The sequence below is a fragment of the Myotis daubentonii genome, chromosome 8 (genome assembly GCF_963259705.1).
Source record: "Myotis daubentonii chromosome 8, mMyoDau2.1, whole genome shotgun sequence".
Lineage (NCBI taxonomy): Eukaryota > Metazoa > Chordata > Mammalia > Chiroptera > Vespertilionidae > Myotis > Myotis daubentonii.
Genome location: NC_081847.1, coordinates 32,600,607 through 32,617,192, shown reverse-complemented (window position 1 = coordinate 32,617,192; position 16,586 = coordinate 32,600,607). Strand labels below are relative to the sequence as shown.

At 43.6% G+C, this 16,586-nt stretch overlaps 1 protein-coding gene and 1 pseudogene across 1 annotated transcript in view; one reads left to right on the top strand and one right to left on the bottom strand.

The window, feature by feature from the left end:
- Positions 1 to 4,683: 4,683 nt before the first annotated feature.
- The window catches only part of LOC132239454 (KRAB domain-containing protein 5-like), a 124,447-nt gene continuing 112,544 nt past the window's right edge, over positions 4,684 to 16,586 (top strand). Inside the window, exons 1-2 of the mRNA XM_059705771.1 lie at positions 4,684 to 4,833; positions 12,474 to 12,636. Coding sequence (XP_059561754.1) covers positions 12,622 to 12,636 — 15 coding nt within the window. The 5' untranslated portion in view covers positions 4,684 to 4,833; positions 12,474 to 12,621. The remainder of the gene's footprint in view (positions 4,834 to 12,473; positions 12,637 to 16,586) is intronic.
- Positions 15,481 to 16,460, bottom strand: LOC132239452 (small ribosomal subunit protein uS5-like; annotated as a pseudogene).

Below are 16,586 nucleotides of genomic sequence, written 5' to 3'. Positions count from 1 at the left end.
ATTATCCTAAGTGAAATAAGCCAGTTAGAGAAAGACAAATCTCACATGATCTCACTTATATGAGGAATCTAATGAGCAAAGTAAACTGACGAACATAATAGAACCAGAGTTATGGAAGGATGGAACAGACTGAGAGATCTTAGAGGGAAGAGGGTTAGGGGAGTGGAAAGAGATTAACCAAAGAACTTATATGAATACTAGAGTCCCGGTGCACATAAATTTGTGCACTCGGGGTGGGGGGGGTGTCTCTCAGCCCGGCCTGTGCCCTCTCGCAGTCTGGGACCCCTTGGGAAATGACCACCTGCTGGCTTAGGTCCGCTCACTGGGGGATTGGGCCTAAGCTGGCAGTCAGACATCCCTCTGGCAGCCCGGGAGCCCTCAGGGGATGCCCACTTGCCAGCGGGGAGCAGGCCTAAGGTGCAGTCGGACATCCTTAGCACTGGTGAGGAGGTGGGAGAAGCTCCCACCACCACTGCAGTACTGACAGCCTTCAGCTTGGCTTGTGGCTGAGCAGAGCTCCCCCTGTGGGAGCACACTGACCACCAGAGGGCAGCTCCTGCATTGAGCATCTGCCCCTTGGTGGTCAGTGTGTGTCATAGTGACCAGTCATTCCCAGCCGTTCTGCTGTTAGGGTCAATTTGCATATTACCCTTTTATTATATAGGAGTGCCTGGCCAGCCTGGGTGAGGAGCTGATGGCTGTTTACAGGCTGGCCACAGCCCCTTCAGTGTGGGGGTCTCCCCTGAGGTGCCTGGCCAGCCTGGGTGAGGGGCTGATGGCTGTTTGCAGGCTGGCCACAACCCCCAGCCACCTAAGATCCCAGTGGAGGCTAGTTGCAAGCAGGTATCTGGGATCTATTTGTCTTCTATAGTTGAAACTTAGTTGCAATGAGCAGAGGCCACAGCCGCTCAGTGCCTGTGGGAAGGTTGGCTTGCTTCATCGTGCGGGCAATCAAGCCTTCTGCTTGCTCCAGCTTCGTGGCTGCCAGCCACTATCTTGGTTGGGTTAATTTGCATACAGTCACTCTGATTGGCTGGTGGGCGTTTCTTAGGGCATAGCAAAGGTATGGTCAATTAGCATCTTTGTCTTTTTTTTAGTGTAGATATGCATATCAATGGGCACAGAGAATAGTGTGGTAAAGGCATGGGAAGGCCTACTGAAATCATCTTTTGTATAAAGTCTCTCTTTACATAAACCCAGATTTTTTTAGTTGACAGTGTTAAATATGTGTTCCATGTGTGCTTAAAAAATATAGTCTCGCCAGGCAAGTGTGGTTCAGTCACTGAGCATTGACCCATGCACCAGGTCACCAGTCTGATTCCTGTTCAGGGCACATGCTGATTTCAAGCTCATTCCCCAGCAGGAGGTGTGCAAGGAGGCTGCTGATTGATGTTGATGTCTCTCATGGATGTTTATGTCTCCTCCTCTCCCTTCCTCTCTCTCTCTAAAAAAAAATATATATACAAAAATAAAAAAAATCTATATATATGGTCTGTGATTTTGTGATATAGAATTTAACTCACCAGGTCAAACTAATTTTTATGTTTTTCAGTTTTTTGAAGCCTTCAATAATTGTGAAGATTTTAATAACCTAATAATTTGCATGTTTTATACCGATAGTACAGGGAGACACATGTCAAAAATTTCCGGTGATTAAGGAAATACTCCTTTTATTCATGTTAATACTCCTTTTATCCTGGTTGAGTCCTCAGTGTGTAAATTGGCATGTACCCTTGCCAACCTGGGCATGTACCCTTGACCAGAATTGAACCGGCCACTCCCTTGTAAATTTTATAAGCAGCAAAACTCCCCATGAACAACATGGATGCTTGACTTTGATCTGTAATTGGGTTTTCTCCTACAGTTCTGAGTTTGATAAAAAGTTCATGTGAAAATGGGAGCCTGTGTTGAAAGCTCTTTTGTGGCAACATGGTTGGTTGGTGATATTACTACAGACAGTAAATCTACATAATCTACCTGGTCAAGATCATCAAATCTAAGCCGAACACTGTGTTAAAAACACATATATATGCTGGAAGCCAATGCCTGGAATGGTTTGATAAAAAGATGGATTTAAGCTTTCAGTTACCTCAGGCTTAACTATAGAGATCAATATTGAGTAGCATAGTATAAGTGTAAACAAGTCAAGAAATCTTTCAAAATGGTTCCTTAGTTTCATAACATGGAAGAATCCTTCCTAGTATCAAAACCAACATTTGCAATAGAGATAGGGAAAGTTTCAATCCATTCTTCATTAATGAACAAATATCGCAGTTATATATATTAGAGAAAAAATTACTTACAAATATAATGAATTTGGGCTGTCTTTAGGAAGATGAATCTTCAGTAATCCTGAGAATCTCCTACTTGGGAAGGTGTCTTAAAATATAATGCACTGAACAATGTATTTTACCAAGAGTTGAACTTTACCAAACTTTAGTAAATATACATGTAAAAGAAATCTTAAAAATACATTGTGTTGCAAAATTCTTATCCAAATGTCAACAGTTGGGGGATAATCATGTTATTGAGTTTATAATGAAATCTTACATATTTTATGAGTAATGATGTTTAAATCTTACAAAATATTAGGTAAGTCAAATGTAATGAATGCCAAAAGAGTATAACAAAGGCATAACCTGGGGAAACATCGTATATGAATATGGCAGTGACAACTTATCAATTTATTATATGCTAAAGGAGAGTTTATCCAAAATGCCTTGATCTCATCAAAAGTTCTTACTGGACAGAAATGTTGCACATGTAGGGATTTGAGAGAAAAATGTAACTCATGATGGATATGATGTCATAGATATTGCTTTAAAGTTTCTTGAAGGTTTGAATGAGACCTCTGGAAATTGATTAGATTGTTTTACTTTCTTTAAGGTTCATTTGAAAGAGGATAGACATCTCTACCGAATGTCTTTAGAAATATTGCAAACATTTCCATATGGTAAAAGCAAATTCTCTTGTCTTCTTGTTGTTTTTTAATATATTTTTATTGATTTCGAAGAGGCAGGGAGAGGGAGAGAGAGAGAAACATCAATGATGAGAGAGAATCATTTATTGCCTGCCTCCTGCACATCTCCACAGGAGATCGAGCCCGCAACCTGGGCATGTACCCTTGACCAGAATTGAACCGGCCACTCGTCAGTCAGCAGGCCAACACTCTATCCACTGAGCCAAACCAGTTAGGGAAAATTCTATTGTCTTGTAATAGTACAAGACATTTATTATCCACACCTGCGAGAACTTCATAAGTAGAAAACAAGCAAAAATATAAAATATAAAAAAGTGCATAAAAATACTCCTTTTTTACATAAATATAAAGTAAATTTGAAATTGAATTATATACAGAAGTTAATGACTAATTATGTTGTCAGAAAAATAGATCTCAACAAAGGTGTTGGAGTTTATCATTCCCCTCAAGTGTCGAATATATAAATAACAATACAATTTATGTCTATTTTGTAAAAGTTATTGCTGCATTTTAAAAAAATATATGTTTATTGATTTCAGAGGGGAAGGGAGAGGGAGAGAGAGATAGAAACATCAGTGATGAGAGAGAATCCTTGATTGGCTGCTTCCTGTGTGCCCCACACTGGGGACCAAGCCCACAACCCAAGCATGTGCCCTTGACCAAAATCGAACCCAGAACCCTTCAGTCCACAGGCCGATGCTCTATCCACTGAGCCAAACCAGCTAAGGCTGCATATTTTGTAAAAAGCATGGACGGTGACCGAAATTATCACATGCTTCATCCCTCCAGGTCTTGTCCTTATAAAAGTCTCTGCATCTGAGCACAGGGTGAGTGGGGAATGGGAACAGAAATGGTGTTCTGATAGATGTTGGTCTGCGATGGCCTGTTTCCCAAAGGTAGAATTTTGAATTTCACACAGATACAATTTTGAATTTTACCTTCAAGTTTGCGTCTCCTGCACAGACAACTGCACTCCTTGCTTCATTAAATTACTTATTTGGGTCGTTCCTCCATCCAATCATCGCTCCACCACAACTCTGCCAGGTTCTCAGACCCCAGAGCTGGAGTTCAGCTGGCAACTCTGCCAATACTCACCGGCGAGTCCACCACTTCCTAATAGAAGTTTTGAGCAAATCCGTTTTCATCCTGTTAAAACAAAGACATTGTAGCTTTCAACGTAAGTGGCCCACTGAACTCTACATTTTACATAAAACAGTATGAAATATCAACTTAAAATGGGCAGGGAGTAGTCCTGCTTTACAGGGCACGAAAGAAATTGCACAGGTTCAGAATTCAGAAAATACAAACTGTGAGGCAAGCGGACAGGAGTAGGGGCCCAGCTATCATCCCAGGCGACGCTGACCCTGGTCGTCCTGGGGGCTGGGCTCCACCCTCCAGTAGGCAATGTGCTCCAGCATGGGTTCCGCCACTTTTCCCACCGGACAGGCCACACCCTCCTTTAGGCCGCAGTGCATTTCACGCGCCTTCCTGGAGCTCAGCCCAAACCAAGCGCCCCAGGTGCAGAGGCCGAGTCTAACCCCCCTGTTCACGCCCCGCGCTTCGGCCCGGCCCCGCCCTCTCGTTGTCCCCGGAGCACCTACCGCCCCGAGCCCCGCCCAGCGCCCTCCCGCCGCGAACCGCCCCCGCTCCGCCACGCCCCCTTTGCCGCCCCGCGCACGCGCAGTTACTCCCGGACCCGGAAGCGGCTGGTGCGGGGAGGGGAAAGGTAACGGTGGCATCTGAGGCCTCTGGTCTTTCTCCTTTAAACCTCCGCATCTCAGCCCACAGCCCTGCACGTGTGAAGCCCGAGGGCGGAGGAGACCTTGAAACCCCGAACCCGCCTCCCATCGGCAGTAAGTCTCGCGTCCCGGTGAGACCTCTGACCCCGAGGGCTTCGCTGCGGGATTGAGACCCGCGTTCCCTTTGGCTGAAACTGTTGAGCCCTCTCTGCCTGCGGTCTGCATTCCCGGGGCCCCTGCGCCGGCCCGCGCGTGGTTTTCCTGCTAAAACCGTTCACGGGCCAGCCCTCCGCCCCAGGCCATTAAAGTGTTGGGAGATGGAGTCAAACCCTCTCTCCCCTCCGCAGCCTCGCAGTTCCCGGCCTGTAGAGCCGGATTCCTCCCTGGCCTGGGAGTATAGACACCCCCCTTTCCAGATGCTCGCCCCCCCCACGCCCCACTAAACGAGTAGGAGGCCGAATCCCGAGGGAGTGTGCACGTTTCAGTAAGGTGGGATGTAGGACAGAAGAACACGGGGTGTCCCACGAAGCTGTCACCTTCCCCCATGCAGGGATTGGCTTCGTGGAAGGCGTGACCGCGACGGGGTGGTCCTGAAAGGGGCGCAATGAGGGTGAGTGGGAATCAGAGAAAGAGATAATGAGAAGAAATAAAGTAGTGAGAGGGCAGAAAGGTCAGTGAGGGGGCCCATAAGGAGACAGCAAAGTTGAGGACGTGGAAGGTCCTTGCAAATCGACTGTAAGTATGAAAGAGGAACTCGGGAAAGTGGTAAATGGAGAACAAGTAGAGACCCATGGAGGAAAGGGGGTAGCTCTAGAGACGTGAAGGGGAGCAAAAGGGTGAGGAGCCCTTGGTTAGTAGAGGTGGGGCCCCGAAGGGCGAGGCCCTTGAGATGGAGAGAGTCAGGAGAAAAAGTTGGATGAGGCCAGTGCAGGGGCTGGAAGGAAGGAAGGGATGACCGAGCCCAGCAAGAATCAGCACTATGTTGCCCTGACCGGTTTGGCTCAGTGGATAGAGCGTTGGTCTTCGGACTGAAGGGTCCCAGGTTAGATTTCGGTCAAGGGCATGTACCTTGGTTGCGGGCACATCCCCAATAGGGGGCGTGCAGGAGGCAGCTGATCGATGTTTCTCATCTACTCATCTATGTTTCTCTCTATTCCTCTCCCTTCCTCTCTGTAAAATATCAATAAAATAGAGAAAATAATCAGCTTAGCCAGGCGGTGGTGCCAGGGAGTCTAGCAGGAGAGGTGGGACCAGAGGGGAAGCAGAAGGGACACTGGGATCGGGGGAGAAAGGCGAAATGTATGGAGGTGGAGAACAATCAGAGAGATTAGGGAGAAAGGGCTACTGAAGGCGACGGTTCCAGTAATTTCACGGAACAGGTATAGGAAAGGAATAGAATAAAGGGGAGAGGGGAGACAGGAGCGAAGGGGGAACACAGGAAAGGACAGTGGAGAGAAACAAAGGAAAGAGAGCGACCTAAACGGATTGAGAAACAGAAGTGGAGGAGGAAGGGAACCCAGTTCTGGGTGAGTGGAAAACTGATGGATGTGGGGATTAAGTTGTGATGTGTTGACTTGTGGCTTTGTGACCTATTTAATTAAATATTTGTATTTCAGTTATACAGATGCAAGTGAGAATTGCAAAGGTCCAGTTTATAAGGCTTGTTCATTTTATAAATGATAAAATGGTTATTTGTGTCAGCAGGTAGCTTTCATTGGCAGCCCTTGTTCAGCCAGAGGGGAGAGTCAGTCCTGGATCTCTTCCCATTTCCTGGGATGGGATTAGCAAGGTGAACTGGGACAGAATGACCAAGTCTATCCCATATGATGCTTTTTCAAGGAGTATTAAAAGTGATGGTCTTTTCTTTGAAATGGGTTTACTTTTTCCTTTCTACTGCTGTTACATTTATTCCCTGTATCTTAAAAAGTATATTGAAATAGCCCTAACTGGTTTGGCTCAGTGGATAGAGTCAGCCTGTAGACTGAAGGATCTCAGATTCGATTCTGGTCAAAGGAATGTACCTCAGTTGTGGGCGCATCCCCAGTAGGGGGTGTGCAGGAGGCAACTGATTGATGTTTCTCTGTCATCAATATTTCTAACTCTCTATCCCTCTCCCTTCCTCTCTGTAAAAAATCAATTAAAAAATATTAAAAATAGTATATTTAAATAAATTTTTGTTGAATTTCCACTTTGTTGTAAATTTTCATTTACTTCTGAAATAAGCATTGTTGACCTCTCATTAGCAGCTCTTACCATTCTTTTCTAAATATAGGGCAGCTTAAATTAAAAAATAAAATTAATCCTGGAAGTCATTATATTTTTGAAAATTTGAATTTTTTCCCTTCTGAATATATTGTATCTAGTTTAGATCATGTGCTTTGCATTCTTTCTCTCCTTTAAAATATGTGGGAACATCCATTGGTATACACAAATGATTAGGCTATTTCAGTGTACACTTAGTAAGGATGATTTGTTCTTGAGAGAACCTAGTTTTAGTGAGTTAGTATAATATTCACAGCTTTTAAAATTCCATTTATATGATTTGTTAAATTAGTGAGCTGTGAGCTACAATGATATTCCTCTAAATCCCTTTTCTCCATTCTCTGAAAATGCTGAAGGATGGACATGAAACTTTGCTCCAAGAGAACTCATCTGTTCATGGTGCAGGAATTTGATCAACCTATTTCCAAAGGTAACATGTTTTTTAAAGTTTTCAGCGCCAAAACCTAAGTGCACAATCATATATATTTTAAATAATTCGCTGTGAATACCTGGAAAAGATGCAGGATATGCTTGTGTCTCTTTAATAGACTTGTGGACAGACAGTTCTCTTAAGGTAGACGGAGTATTATTAGTGCCTTTTGGACAGACAGATCAGGAAATTGAGGCAGTAGAATGAAAGGCTCAGATGCTGGTAGCAGAAAGCCATGAGTCAAGTCAAATCTTGGCTCTGTGACGCACAAGCTGTATGAGTTTTGGCAAATTATGTACCTTGGAGTCTGCATCTGAGAAATGGGATAATAAAGGCTTCAACTTTGCAACTAAGTGTGTGAATTTATAAAAGCCCAGCACAAGACCTGTGTCACTGAGGTGCTATGTGTGCAAGTGATCACTACAAAGTGTTTCTTGTTAGAGCTCCCTGTGCTCATCAGGAACCCACTGGGACTTTCCTAACCTCACCCCCTTCAATCCACCTGCCTCCTGCCCCCACACCTGTTCCCAGGTTCTTCCTTCCATCATAGACGTCCCATGATGCTACTGCCCTGAGTAGGAAGTCCCAGCACCTTTGCCTGGTGTTTGGGGCCTTTGTTTTCCGGTGGCATTTTTCAAAGCTTCTCCCACACCCACCTAAATCTGGCTAAAGTTACTGGAACACCCTGAGCATTTTCATTGTTGGAGGGCTTTGCATAGAGTTCCCCCCCCCCATGCTCCATGAGGCCACACTCTCCTGGCTTATAGACTGTTGGGACCAAATATATCCCTTATGGCTCTTCACACACACAGTTCCCACTGAAATCAATATCTTTTCCTAATCGTCCTCTTTTCCCAGCGTCCCCTCTGTCCACTCCAGTCACTGGACAAGACCCAGGGTCCTCTGTGCCAACAAGTCCCCCACCCCCATTCTCTATCCCTCTTTCTCCTGGTTTCAGACCCCTGAATTGACCCATTCTCTCCTTTCCATCTTCATGGTTTCAGGTGGTTCAGCTTCTGTCCTCTGTCCCTCAGCCTTCTTCTAGCCTCCTCTTTGGTCTCCAGTGTCTACCATCCAGTCTGTCCCCCTCTCATGGCCCTAAAGGGGTCTTCCTGTATCCAGAGCTGACCTGCCCTCCCCTGCTTACAGCCTGCTCATTCCACCTGTCCCTTCAACAGTGTCCAGGGTCCTCAGTTTAATGAGGAACTCACCAAGACAAGTTAGTGCCCACGAACCATCAGGCCGCATTGGGTGCCTGGGGCCCCTCTACGTCTTCCTTCACCAGTGCAGGCACCAAGCAGATACTAGCAGCAGGAGCAGAGGGCCTGAGGAATTGTAAGGGCTGTGTTCCATCAGACCCTGGGTTTTTTTGGGAAGGTCGTAGGGAGGAGGAGTCCGAGAGGAGAGAGGTAGGTGGTGATTGAGGAGAAGTGCTAGGACAGGGAAGGAAAGAAAGGCCTGCCTGGTGCTGGTTGTGTAACTTTGGGAGTACTCCTGGCGCCCTGTGGCTTAGGCTCCACATTGGTAAAATGGGCACAATCATTACCACGTAATGTTGTCACAAGAATTAATGACTCTGCAGAAAGAGCTTAGAACAGCCTGGCCCTTAGGAAGATTGCATTTTATTTTGTAATTGGAAAAATGTGTTTCTATTGCTTTTCTATCAAATTGTTTATTCCTCTTCTTTAATATCCTATGAGAGTTATAGGGGTGACAAGAACCTTATCTGTCTCATTCATTGCCAGAACCTGTTAGAGCTCATTAAATAATATTCTAATAGTTTCATGAAATATTTCAGTGAATGGATAGATAAGAACACATGCAGTGTATGAAGCTAACATGGCCCATTGGAGCCCACAGGTCAGGCTCCCTTTGCTCCTTCTACACTCCATCTCCTGCTCGCTCCCCCTCCCTGCATCAGCTGCAGGCACAGGGGCCTCCGCACTGTTCCTTAAACACATAGGAAGGTTTCTGCTTTAGGGCCTTTGCCGTGACTATTACATTGTCCCCAACCTTCACTGAGATTTCCACGCTGTTTTAACTTGTCTTCATTGGCCATCTCTAGACTCAAGATATTTTTCTGTTTATTTATTTGTTTATGTATTTATTGTCTGTCTCCTGATTAAGGTCCCACATGTGCAAGGCCTTGGTCTTGTTCTGTTCTCCAATGCCAGGCACCAAAGAGATGGTAAATAAAACTTGAATGAGTAAATGCATAGTAATCATAAATGTAAGTACTAGTGGCAAAGCTAAAGATGAATGACATAATGATTGGAAATGTAGGGAGAAATTGAGAACCGTATATCTAGAGTGAAAGTTAGAATTTTTTTAATTCCTCTCTCAGAACTTGGTAGATCTTTAGACAAATACAACAAGGACAAAAAGAATGAGTAACACCATGATATAAGGTTGAAAGTGTATATACACACCCACTTGACTCTGACCCTACAAAAAAAAAATTCTTTTCCTAAGACCATGCTCAGTTACATAGGTGATTTTATACTTAACCTCAAGGAAAGCATCAATGAAATGAAAAGGTTGAGTATTACAGGGCACAGTCTGCCCTCATGTTGCATAAAATACTTTCATGTTGATACTGTAGTGCTGGCCCACCCAATATGGCATCCAGTCTCCTCCTGTGGCTGTTGTGCGTGTGAACTGTAGCCAGTCTCAGTTGAGATGTGCTGTTAGTGGAAGATACATACTGATTCTTCAAAACACAGTAGGGGGAAAAGGATGTGAAATACCTCACGTAAGTTTCTTTAAATATTGACTATTTGTTGAAATAGAACTATTTATAGTAAGTGTGTATTCAGTTAAATAAAAGATTGGGTTAACTCAATTTTGTGATTTAATGATTGTTTGAAAATTATAAAGTTATCAAAATAAATCCAACCAGATTAGTATAGAGAACAGATTAATGGTTGCACTGGGTTGCACTGAGTTGTCAGGAGGGGTGTCAAGTAAAGGATCTGGTTTGTGGTGCCTGATTTAAACAAACTTAACTGTGTGATAAAGTTTCATAGATATATACACACACACACACTTACACCCCCACCCACGTAAATTTACTGTGTAAGGGTTCAGTTGGGTCTCTCAAAAATCATATGTTGAAATCTTATCCACTGCCTTGGGATATTACCCCATTTAAAGAATGGATCCTTAAAAAAAAATAACCAACTTAAATTAAAGACATTAACAGTGGGCCCTCCTCCAATATTCCTGTTGTCCTTAGTAACAGGGGGAATCTGGTCACAGAGATATGCATCGAGGGAAAAGGTACTAATTTTTTATTCCCAAAAACAATCTTAATGAGAAGTAATGACTTGGGCCTATGGATTTGCTTCTCTGCAGTTAAAAGCATAAATTTCTACATGGAGATTTTGGGGATGCATTAAGGTTTTATTATAGTCAATCTGTTGTGTTTCAGGAATTTGTTTTCTGTTTCTTTCATAATAATTATGTTTGTTAAACTCTAAAATTTAGAGTTTATTTTAATTTAATCATATTTTCTTCCTCAAATTTAAGAATATGACTACTAACCTTATATGTCATAGAAAGTACTTTTAATGTATAAACACAGTATAAATACAGGTTCAGAATTCTCACAATAGAGTCAAACCCATAGGAACAAAGATTAGAGGAAAGATTAACGTTGCCACAGGCAGAGGAGAGTGGAAATGGGAGTTGCTATTCAGCGATACAGATTTTTATTTATCAGAGATGAATAAGTCTCAGAGATCCACTGTACAACATTTTGCCTGTTAACACTATTGTATTGTACACTTAAAATTTCATTAAGCCTGGCCAGTGTTGCTTAGTAGTTGAGTGTCGACCTATGAACCAGGAGATCGTGTTTCAATTCCGGGATAGAGCACATGCCCAGGTTGCTGGCTCGATCCCCAGTGTCGGCCTACGGGAGGGAGTCTATCTTATCATGGATGTTTCTATCTCTTTCTTCCTGTCCCTTCCTCTCTGAAATCAATAAAAATATATATTAAAATATTGAGACGGTAGATCTCATGGGAAGTGTTCTTACATTAACAAGAGCAACGATTAAAATGTGTTTGGGGGTACAGTTAGAGAAAGTGAACATGAATGTGATACAAACAATCTCAAGTCTTGACAGGCTTCTAGAGTATGCTCCTTTACTTCATTTGCAAATACAGCTGTGATGGAAACACTTTTCTATCCCTTGTCCCTTAGGGATTGAGGCTCCATTCACCTATGGACAGGGGATGAGGGAGATTGTCCTGTTATACGTGTCCCATGGGAGGGGTGTGGGCAAAGGGGACTGGGTGGCATTTTGGAAGGATTTCGAGGGCAGGATTCTTGCAGAGCCCTGTTGCCACCAAGTTTTCTCTTCTCCCCTGTTGCATCTGCACAGTAGCTACAGGCCTGGCCAAACCCATATCAGGACAACCCCATCTCTAGGGATCCACCCTGGTAGGCTGTCCTCTAGAAGTTCCTACCCCAACCATTCACACTACGCACAGGGCTCAGGTGTGTTAGGTCTAGTCTCTCTCGCCCACTGCTACCTAAAGCAGGTCACCTCCACCAGAGCACTAAGTAAAGATGTTATTTCATGGGCGTCACTGCAGCTTTACAGAATCATAACTTTTTAGAGTGAAACCTTGATCCCCACAATTTTGTATGCACGTTAAAGCTGTAGAAGAAATGCTTAGCTGGATGGTCCCCTTCCATTAGACCACTTGACGAGTTGTAAGAAATAACAGTGCCTGTGCCTTCCCCCTCAGAGTTGAACAACTGGTCCGGGTAGAACATCGTTGTCATTTTAGTGTGGTGCTCCAGGTGATTCAAAAGTGTCGCCAGTGTTTAGCAGAAGGGCTCCCTGCCCCAGTGCATTTGTGAGAGCTGACAATGGGCTTTGGTCCAGGGTCCTCTCTTGGGTTTGGGATTAACAGAAGTGCAGCTCACTTTCTCATTGCTGGGTTGGAATTTGGGCATGTCTGTTGGAGGGGAGAGCAAGAGAAGACAGGAGAGAAAAACAGTTTGATCTTCATGTAGCATCTCATTGTTTCTTAATCTCTCCTTTGTCAAGGGCAGGGGAGTGTGACATTTTTTCATCATTCAAGTCCTCTGTCTCTGAATGTGGTGGAAGCACGGCATATCCTCAAGATGCAGGTGTGATTGGTCAACATAAAGTCGCCTGAGAAAACGACCCAGAGCAGGAGGAGGAAGAGGACAATATGGCTGCTTCTCAGGTAAACGCTCTGTCTTGGCTCAGGTCTGTGTCTGCTTTCCTTCTAAAGTTCATGTATTTAGATGGTGCAGACCTTTGTTTCTCTATTTCTGATGATCCTGCAACACGAAGTTGTTTTCACTTGCTTACTTTTTTTCTTTGTGATTCTATAAGTTCCCTCTTTAAAATGTTACTGTCGCTTGGGGTTATGGGTTCCCCAAGATAGAAATCAAGAGGAACCTCTAGAGATACATCTTGGGAAATTTTCTTAGGCTTATGCTCGATCATAAGGGAGACAACACAGAAGAAAGGAAGGGCCTCTGAGCTGCTGAGGGGCTGGCGCTGCTTGGTGGCCCTAACAAGCTTGGGACACATAGGAGGGTGGTTTGAAAAAGGCCTGCTGGTGGAGATTTCCATTTCAGGGTGCAGTTACTTCCTTTTCCAATGGGGTTGTCTGGTTGTTAGCGCCTGCGCTGTGGGGGAGAGATGGCAGTGTAGTTCACTAGAGCCACCCGAGGAAGGTCATGTAGCAGTCAAGCCTTCATCAACTGCTCATGTGGGTCAGCAGTTTCAACATCTGCAAGGAAGCAGGCCTTTAGGAAGCAGATAAAGTCAGCCTCCTCTGCATTTTTGTCCACAGCTTTCTGTCTGTGGTGTCCATCCAAGTCCCCCATAGGAATCTCACCATAAGTTAATGACCATTGTGTGGGAGGAAGATATTTTCTTCTACTTTCAAGGTTCTCTCAGCTGGCCTAATCAGAAAGGGGATATGTATGGGAGCTGCACACACATGACAGAGTCAGAGACCCCACATGCAAGAGAGGCTCAGAGACTGAAAGGGAAATTTAGCATATAAGACATTCTGAGCCTGGGATGAGGTAATGCACCTTGGGACTTTAGAATATTGTTGCCAGGAAATCACATGTTGAGGAAATACTAGGTTCCTTACCATCTAGGTAGTTCAAATGTCATTTTTGGTTTAACTTATATCACAGGTCACGCTCATAATTTAAATTCTTCTAGGTAGTTCAGGGGGAGAGCAGAAGTTTCTCTTGAACCCAGAGGGCCTTGATGCCTTCAGCTCAACATAATGCATGTACCATTGAAGCACATCTTAGGGTGCCTTGTTCTGAACCCCTATCTTCAACTTTTCAAAACATTTTCTTTGCCACATTTCAACATGGGAAGGCATTGATATCCGAGTTCCCTATTGAGATGGTGTTTGCAGAAGGGACATGCAGGTTTTACATTTCCTATGTCTGCAACATCTGGTGTGCCGAACAGGATTGAGACAAAGCACCTTTAACCAGGATGGCCTTAGTGGCCGGGATTAGATCCGAAAGTTCTGAAAAAGAAAACTCATTAGCAGAGACTTGCTCTCTACATTGGCATGGATGCTTTATTCTTTAAATGCTCTGTAAGATTTATACAGTATAGGAGGTATTTGTGGAATGAATTTTGTATAAAATTGGTGTTAGTGATGATGTGTCCATCTGTCACTTGATGTGCCTTCCTTTGCACTTGATTTTCACTGGGTGCGGATGTTCTCTGCCCAATTCCTGAAATATAAAGTTAAATTTTTTTTTTTTAAATAAGGGTGTCAAAAGTTTTTTGAGAGTTGTGCATAAATGATCACATTTCTTCTGGAAACTTTCATTGCTTTTCAGTTTTGCTTTATTTGTAGGTTGCTTTGTTGTTGTTGTTCACTGGAGATACTTGCTTTGCCCCAGACCTGTAAATTCTTATTGTATTTCACCGACTTGTCACAGATACACTCTTCTTTATCACTGCTTTGTATTTTCAAAAATGTTTACAAGCATCATAGTAATGGATGTTCAAGTGTGTTAAATTTATAAAGTACAGATCAGCACCAAAGATAACTTTTGTCAAATAAATAAAAGGCTAAGAAGTAATAACGCTAATATTTTTTATCATGGTGTGTTTACCTCCCTTTTGTGTTTATAAAATACAATCATTCACAAAGAGATTTGTGACATTGACACATTGACATTAATGTTGATTTTATTTCAGGTAATTTTATTGACATGAACATTTTATTTTGTGTCGCATATAATGTGTACATAGTTTCCATTTTTATGTCTGCCTCTTTGCAGAAAATGTTAACATTATTTGCCCTGTTCTTTCTTCTTACCTTCTTGTTTCTATTCTTTACAGTTACAACAGCTGTGTACATTCATGAGGGTTGTGTCTGTGCACTGGTCTGTGGTCTTTTTGTGAATTCAAGGTAAAGTTTGGAATAACACCCAGGCTCTACCATTTTATGGATCTTTTACAAAATATTTTCCTTGAAAAGGATGAATAGCCATGGCTCACTTGGTTGAGCGTTGACCCATGCACTGAGAAATCACTGGTTCAATTCCCGGGTTAGGGCACATGCCCGGGTTCAGGGCTCAATCCTTGGTAGGGGGCATGCAGGAGTCTGCTCATTGATGTTTCTATCCCATCGACATTTCTGTTTCTTTGTCCTTCCCCCTTTCTCCCTCTGTAAAAATCAATAAAAACATTTTTTAAAAAAATGAACAAGAATGTTATTGTTCTTTTAATACTTTTGAGATTTATTAATTAATATATAAATGTTAAGACAGCTGTGGTTGATGGGCTTACTAATCTATGAGACCTGTAAAGCCCATAAAATTGTTCAGTCAAAATCTTGTATATGAATTTTTTTCCTGTGTTTTCTTCTTCTGTGGTATCCAAAGGTTTGGCACATGTACCAGCACATTGGCATCCACAGTTATAAGTGAGCTGGTTAAACATGTGAAAATTTAGGCCCCACCCAGAACTCATTAAAATTTTATTTATTTATTTATTTTTTAGCAGGCTTAATTCACTTTGTTTGTCTTGTATAAAATTATGTGGTTGCCACAGCTGGAGCCTGGGTCCTCTGCACAGAAACTCTGGTGGGGGTCTTTACAAGATGGCCAGTGAATTCCTGATAGAAAGACTTGGTGAACACAGTCTCTTTCTAGAGATCTGGGGTGAGATAGCTGTAGGTCTTAGAGATGGCATCAGAGGTGGCCTTGGCGAAGTTGCCCAGGGTGGCAGTGCAGCCCCTGGCCGAGGTATAGCAGTCGTCAATACCAGCCATCATCAGCATCTTCTTAGGCACAGGGGCCAAGACAATACCTGTACTCCTGGAGGCAGGGATGAGGCGCACCAGTAAAGAGTCACAGCGGCCAGTCACCTTGCAAGGAACGGTGTGGGTCTTGCCAATCTTGTTTCCCCTGTAGCCTCACCTCACGGGCACAATAGAGAGCTTGGCCAGGATAATGGCTCCACGGATGGCAGTGGCTACTTCCTTTGAGCACTTAACACACAGACCAAAATGTCCAATGGTGACAAATGCCTTGAACCGGGTCCTCTGGCCAGCACGTGTCTGCTTTTGCACAGGCATAATCTTCAAGACCTCATCCTTGAGGGATCCCCCCCAAGAAAAGTCTATGACCTCAGATTCCTTGATGGGCAAGGAGAATAGATAGCTTTCCTCTAGGGATTTGATCTTCATGTCCTTGACCAAGTAGCCAGCTTGGTGACAAGGGATCCACTACTTGCCCTCAGCCTTGCCTCCATGAGCTACGCGGTTTCAGCCACTGACCTGATCCCGGCGGCCACCCCGGCCCCGGATGCCGCTGCCAAATCCTCCATGGAAACGCCAGAGACCTTCTATTCTGCCCTGGTGTCATCCGCCATTTGGTGTTTTCTTGGAAAAGAAGCTCATTAAAATTTTAAAAGTGCTACACTGTGCTCACTCAGAATGACTTCTCCAGCTAAGAAATATGTACAGTTGATCCTCTGTGATTCAAACGTAGCACTCAAAAATGGATATGCTTGTGTTGATGCCTGTATTTTTAAAATTTATCTTTCCGAAAAGTAAAACTTCTACTGTGGCTTTGTGGATCATATGCCATCTTCCTTTCTAAAAATACATTAGAGAATATTAATGTCAAAATG